At 54.0% G+C, this 7,237-nt stretch overlaps 1 protein-coding gene across 1 annotated transcript in view; it reads right to left on the bottom strand.

The window, feature by feature from the left end:
* Nucleotides 1-5,077: 5,077 nt before the first annotated feature.
* The window catches only part of VSX1 (visual system homeobox 1), a gene marked incomplete at its 5' end in the record, with an annotated part of 3,664 nt that continues 1,504 nt past the window's right edge, over nucleotides 5,078-7,237 (bottom strand). Inside the window, 2 exons of the mRNA XM_010023859.1 lie at nucleotides 5,078-5,346; nucleotides 6,515-6,695. Coding sequence (XP_010022161.1) covers nucleotides 5,078-5,346; nucleotides 6,515-6,695 — 450 coding nt within the window. The remainder of the gene's footprint in view (nucleotides 5,347-6,514; nucleotides 6,696-7,237) is intronic.

Raw genomic sequence — 7,237 nt, forward strand, 5'->3', positions numbered from 1 at the left:
CCCGCCCTAGACCGCGCCTGCCCCCGCCGCAGCGGCACCGTGGGCAGCGGGCACCGGCAGCAGGGAGTCCGCAGGACGCGCTCTCAGAGTGTTCCTGCTCCGAGTGTTGCCCCTCCAGACGCTGCCACCAGCTCTCTGGAGCATTGGGCAGTCGGTGTCACCCCCCGGCACCTCCTTCAGGCTGCACTGGGGCGCGGTGCACACTGTGAGTGCAGAAGCAGGGGCACATCTGAGCCCCAGCACACCCCGCTGCACCCCGCGATTATCTCTTGGCACACAGAAAATGCCACGGCTGTGGAGGGTCGGAGTGGAGCCAGAACAGCGAGTAAGGCCTTCGCTGCCCTCTCTCAGCCCCGGCCAGCAGCACATGGGAGTAAGGGGGAAATAGCACGTCCCCGGAGCAGAACGGGTTGCCCTCAACTGTGCCAGACTGGTGCGGTTTTGCGGGCCAAACACGTGCATTTGGTTCATAAACGTGTGGCTGTGTTGGTGCTATGCTGAACTGTTAACTGTTCACTAACATTAGCCGAACTCCTTTAACTGAATTCTTTTGACCGTGTGGTTTTGCCTAGTTTAGGTAGTCACAGAGGGTGGGAAACTGCACTTGCCTTGGGCTGCAACAACCTGGTTGTTCTGTAAACAAAAGCCTCAAGGCTAATGCAAACTGGAAGGTAGAGGAGATGCATCTTTAGCAAGGAGCAACCACCAGAGAGGTAAAAAGGAATTTAAAGCCCACCTCAAGACCATGAAACAACTCAATGATGGACCAGGACACCCTAGACCAAAATTCCCCATGGGACCAAGAGATGCGTGCAAGGCACGTGAACAGTGTGTGGTGGTCAGTGCATAGGCTGTAAGGGTATAAAGACGCAGGGATTTTTGCGTTCTGGGTCCCATCCCAAAGGCACACAGCTCCAGCTGTTCCTGTTCCTGTACCAGTCAATTATTAAATTATTGTTCTAACAATCTGCTGTGGGAAACCCTGGGCAAAGAATCTTCTTTAACAATGACCTTGGAAAGGAGCAGTCTGGAGGAAGCTGGAGCCTCTGATCAACCCCTGTGCCCTCTGCCACAACCCAGCTTGCTCTGGGGAAGGGGCTGCTCCTTTACCGAGTGCCTGCTGGTGATGCAATTAATGAAAAGCAACCCCTTGTCGGATTATTTAATTCGGCATCCAGACACCCCATCATGTGACTCCGCAGGTAGACAGGGGTCTGTTGGACTGAGGGGAAAGAGCCAGGCTCCTGGTTACCTCTAGGACCCAGTCAGCTTTCCCTGATTCCTGGGCTGGATTCTGCGTGCCATCGCCTAGCTCCACACGAGGGAGCACTTCCAAAACATTTCTGTATAGTTTATGCTATAGAATCATAGAATCCCAGACTGATTTGGATTGGAAGGGACCTTAAAGCTCATCCAGTTCCAATCCCCTGCCACGGGCAGTGTCACTTTCCACTAGAGCAGGTTGCTCCAAGCCGCTGTGTCCAGCCTGGCCTTGAACACTGCCAGGGATGGGGCAGCCACCATAACTTCTATATAGTTCATACTACACTTCCTAACTTCCCAGTCTGAAAATCCAGCCAGTGGCATGGGAGGATCTGCAAGATGACGGTTAGAATTTAATGTTACTAAGCTGTACAGAAATGGCACCATGCAGATGCCACTGCCTCCTTGCAGCCCTCAGACGTACATGCCTGACAGTCAGCCTCCAATCCCATAAAAAGCAAAGAGATGCCAAAATGTTATCATTTTATTCCCTTTTCCCTTTCCTCATCCCTTCTTCAATGGTTGGTTTAAGTCCCTGGCTAGTGCTGTGGAAAGATCTGGATGTGCTGAGGTGAGTGGCAGCCCGGATGAACTGCAGTGAAGCTGCTGAACAGCGGCTTTCATGTTATCAGCTCCTCCTGCCCAAGCCCCACTGAAGGGATCTCCTGCCTGAGCTAACCCAGCTTTTGTGGCTGAGGGACCCTCAAGGCCCCTTGCAGAGGGACGTTCAACCAGCCAGGCCCTGGTGCAGTAACAAGATGATAGCTACCACTCATCTCAGCATGGATTGAACCTGAAGCAACAAGTAGAACATGCTGCCTTACTCCTACTGCCGCTACAACTGCAGTGCCATGGGGAGGACAGCAAGCGCTTCCCTGCCAGGCTTAGCACAGGCAGCCAAGAGGCAAGTGACTGTCCCTGCTCTGAGGATTGCCCCTCCAGACCCTGCCACCAGCTCTCTGGAGCCTTGGGCAGTCGCTGTCACCCACCAGCACCTCTTTCAGAGAGGACTCTGAAGCAGTGCACACTGAGTGCAGCAGCAGGGGCACGTCTGAGCCCCAGTACCCCGCAGTGAAGACTTGGCACACAGAAAGTGCCACGTGCCATCAGCTCTCCCTTCACAGCATGAGGTGAGAGCTGGGAGCCCACCAGGAGAGTTGTCCTCACCCTGCACAGGGCAGGGGCTGGGGTGTTTCCCCTTGTAGCAGTTGTGGTGGGGACACGCTCCCTCCCGCAGCACTGCACCCAGTGTCAAGGCAAAGAGCCAGGCCATCTGCACACGGGCACAGCAAAAATGAATGATTGCAGGCACCCGGTGCCAGCAGGGCACAGCCCAAATAAAAGGTTCACAGATGCTGCTCAGGCAGGATTAGGTCTCCAATGTGCTAAGGCTCGGCTCTCGCTGAGCCTAATTGCTGCTGCAATAAGCCCTGGCTGGTCCTTTCCTGAGCTGTGCTCCCCATGGCCCCCCTGTCAGATATGTTTTTGCTGCAGAGCTTGTATTTGCCATGCAGATGTTCCCTCCCGTGCAGCGAGGGCCCAGCAGAGGAGGGAAGAGGCAGGAAAAGGAAGGAAATCTGCAGATGCTCTCCCCAGGCAGCGTCCCACCACTCTCCCCCTGCCCAGCACAGGCTGTGTGCGAGGAGCCAGGCCCAGCAGCAAAGGTGGGGACAGGTAACAGCATCCCTACATGGCCACATACCCCTGAGCTGGATTAGGAAACTTTCCAAATTGGGAATTACTCAGATTTTAATAAAACCTTCGGATAATTTTCTGTGATGCTTTGGCCAGCAGATGAGACTGGAGGTGTTCCAGGAGAGCTGTCATGGTGTCTGCATGGGCCAGTTCAGCCCAGCCATGAGATGAGAACCCAGCACAGCCAGGAGCTGAGCAGCTGGATGGCCATGATGCCCTTGTGCTTCACTGGGGATGCTTGTGTGGTTGGGACCACACAGCTGCTTGTGGTGTGCCCCCAACGGTACGTCCCACCATGCATTCATAGCCCGACTGAACAGCTGCTCCTTGTATTAACCACAAGAGATGTGGTGGCACAAGGGCCCAACTCTGCACCTCTCAAAGCAGCAGGAAGAGGAGGAGGAGAGCACTACAAAGACACTTCAGAAGCAAAGCACCTTTCCTGCCACCAGGGCAGCAGACATTCCAGTGAAGAACCTCACATTTGAGCTGTGTTGAGGAGGATTTTCACAGAATCCCAGTCGGGTTTGTGTTGGAAGGGACCTTAAAGCTTACCCAGTTCCAACCCCCTGCCATGGGCAGGGACACCTTCCACTAGAGCAGGTTGCTCCAAGCCCCTGTGTCCAACGTGGCCTTGAACACTGCCAGGGATGGGGCAGCCACAGCTTCTCTGGGCACCCTGTGCCAGCGCCTCAGCACCCTCCCAGGGAAGAGCTTCTGCCAAATGTCTCATCTCAATCTCCCCTCTGTCAGTTTAAAGCCATTCCCCCTTGTCCTGTCCCTACAGACCCTTGTCCAAAGCCCCTCTCCAGGTTTCTTGTCACCCTTTTATGTACTGGAAGCTGCTCTAAGGCCTCCCCTTAAGGAGCCTTCTCTTCTCCAGGCTGGACCAGCCCAGCTCTCCCATGCTGTGAAATTTCAACAACCCTTGGGACAATGAAGCAACTTTCTCCCTGTGACTTCCCTGAGAAACTTTCCAAGTGCTCCATTTCAGACCATCTCCTGACCCATCAGCTGTGGTCTGGATCTTTGACTGGCACAAATCAATCACCTTCTGGCATGTGTAGGCCACTGGACTAGACCTCTGTCCCCTTGGAATAATGACATTGCCTTGGCACAGCTCTCCAGCCCAGTTTAGGCACAAGGCTGTGGAGGATCTGCTGAAAGCTAGCAGCTACCATGCGATATGCCAAAGGAAGCTACAAATTACAAGGCAGAGCCTGAAAACCAAAGAATACACCACAATTTTATTTATGGATGTGTAATAAATAAACAGTGGACAAAACAGGAAGAGCCACATTCAAAAATCCAGATCACTAAAGTGCTTTTAGACATAAATATATGGTGACTGAGAAACAGCTCTGACATTAACACTTTGTACAGACAATTACAAAATATCTTCTCATGTCAATTCACAAAACTGTTTAATTGCTCTGGGTTCTATGGCTTGGTTTTCCAAAGGTCTGTTCTGTTCTGCATAGTGTGGCAGGTAACATTCAAGAGTGTACAAAATCATTGCATAAACAAGAATGTCTTCACCCCCTTCTCCTAGACATGAGTTAAGGAGGTCACACAGTGTAAATCCAGTGGTAAGGCTGCATTGGCAGGCCAGATCCTCAGCAGGTAGGAACCAGAGCGCCTGTCAGGTTACACCAGCTTGAGGATGAACCTGACTGTGTTTAAAACCTGCTGCTTCTGGAGAGGGAAGAGCTGGTGTTCAGAGCAGAGGGACTTCCACATAGTGGAAGCGCTCAGAAAAGGTGTCTGTCACCTCCTGCAATGCCTTTGCACCCGTGTGTTGGAGCAGGGAAGCTGCTCCTATTGCATTGCTGCTCCTTGTGCTCCTGGCTAGCCAGGAAGTGTTCAGAGCCCAGAGGGGAAGGGCAGTGGCTCATGCTAACCACAATATACCCTCATTTTCACACTGCTCCTGGTCCCGCTGGGACACCTCTCCCACCCTCCACCCTGTCTCTGGATCAATGTGAGGGGACAAGGATGTGTGTGCCCAGTTTTGAAATGCCCTGAATTCAGAGAAAAGTTCAATTATTTAAGGAAAAAAAATATATATAGCAATAAATCAATAAATATTCTTATCTCAGCAGGGAGCTGTGAGGCCTGGTCAGTGGTCCCTGTTGCTCAGCTCTGTGGGGGGGTCCCCATTGATGCACTGCCTCAGTACACCCCTCTTCTCATGCTTGGCTGTCCTGGAGAGGTCAATGGCTGTGTCCTCTGAATCTTTTGCTGGGCCAAGCTTGTCGGACCCCCTCTGGGAACTGGCCTGCTTCCCTTTGAGTTCCTCTTCCTCCTGCTGCTCCGCTCGCCAGCCATCTGCCAGCTTCTCCTGGCTCTCTGCCTTCCTGCTCACCTCCATGGACTTTTTGTGCATACCTTGCAGAGAGAGAGAGCAAAGCCACAGGGGCTGGTTGCTTCTTTCTGCCCAGGACTGCTCAGCATCACCTCCTGCTGCTTCCTTCAGCTTCTGCTTGCTTCCCAAAGGAAAACCCATGCTAGCTACCATTCCTGGCCCGGAGCCCTGCTGCCTGCTCTCTGCAGCCCAGGAGCACGGCTTGTGGTAGAATTGGTCCGTGTTTCCCCTTCAGTGGGAAAGACTTACAGGGAGGGGGTTGCTGCAACAGCCCATCCCAGCCTGGATTTCAGGTGCCACCTCAGTATAGGACTGTGTATGGGCAGAGAGAAGTTCTCAGGTAGCATTATCCTCAGGTTGGGGGATACTGATGACTTCCTAGACACCTTGCAACTCCCATTCACACCTTGAATCCTGCGTTCAGTTCTGGACCCCTCACCATAAGAGAAATATTGAGGTGCTGGAGTGGGTCCAGAGAAGGGCAATGAAGCTGGTGCAGGGCCTGGAGCACAAGTGTGATGACGAACAGCTGAGGGACCTGGGGGCTTTAGTCTGGAGAAGAGAAGGCTCAGGGGGGACCTTATCACTCTCTACAACTGCCTGAAAGGAGGATGGAGCCAGGAGGAGGCTGGTCTCTGCTCCAAGGAACAAGGGACAGGACAAGAGGAAACAGCCTCAAGCTGTGCCAGGGGAGGTTTACACTGGGTATTAGGAACAATTTCTTCCCCAAAGGGCAGTCAGGCATTGGAACAGGCTGCCCAGGGCAGTGGTGGAGTCACCGTCCCTGGAAGTGCTCACAAACCGTGTAGACGAGGCCTTCAGTGACCTGGGTTAGTGGTGGCCTTGGCAGTGCTGGGAATGGTTGGACTGGATGATCTTGAAGGTCTTTTCCAACCCAGTTGATTCTATGGGTCTATGCTTTTATGATTCCCACGCTGGCTGCTAGCACTAGACAGCGATACCCAACCACTTGCAGGCACCTGCCTGACCCAGCAGTACAAGGCGTTCCCTTTCCCAGCTCTTCTTTGCAAGGAGGGAGAGGAAGAGCTGGGGTTCTTATTGCCCTGTGTACAGCTCATGGCTGAGACCCTGTTCATTTCTGGGTACAGACCAGGAGGGCCATACGAAATAGGAAGAGCCATTCACTCCACAGCTCCCCAATGACCCCCCCAGCCCCAAGCTCCCACTTACCCAGCAGCCATGGGGCGCAGGATCCCACCAGCCCGCTCTTGGCAGAGTTGATGATGGACTCGGGCAGAGGGATGGAGTGCCTCACCATGGCCCCGTAGAGGCCGTACTCGGCCATCACGCTGCTCCGTCCCCAGCACTTCTCCCGCTTCCGCCACTTGGCTCTTCGGTTCTGAAACCAAACCTTCAGGGGTAACAGCCAGGAGAGCACGGAGGGGTGGGATTGGGGAGGAGATAGTCCAGTGGCATCCAGGGCCCGTCGGGCACAGGGGGACATTTGTGTCCAGGGCAAACGGGCAGCCACAGGAAAGCGTGTAGAGGTTTGGGTGTGCAGAGCGTGGACGTGCAGATGGCAGCAGTGTGTGTGGAGGGGATTGAGGGAGGGCACACACGTGGGTGTCAGTGACAGAGGGGAGAAGGGGGGGAGAGGGAGCAGACGTTACATGAGGCTGATTGTGACACAGGAGGGTGATCCCAGCCAAATCCACCCTACACTCTGCCTGCCCACAGGGCCCCTCTGCTGCTTCCATCCTCTACAGAAAATGGGGCCCTAATGCAGTGAGCAATGATGACAGAGGGTGCTCGGGTCCCTCTCCTCACTCTCTTCCCCTATTTGAAGGCTCAAGGGGTATAGATACAAGCTAGCTGCTACCCAGACCACCACCCAATTCTTAAGACAAGAAGCTGCTCCACTCGGGGGCAGGAGCCCCCTGCCATAGGCAGGGG

Source organism: Nestor notabilis, unplaced genomic scaffold (assembly GCF_000696875.1).
Source record: "Nestor notabilis isolate BGI_N333 unplaced genomic scaffold, ASM69687v1 scaffold22470, whole genome shotgun sequence".
NCBI classification, from domain to species: domain Eukaryota; kingdom Metazoa; phylum Chordata; class Aves; order Psittaciformes; family Psittacidae; genus Nestor; species Nestor notabilis.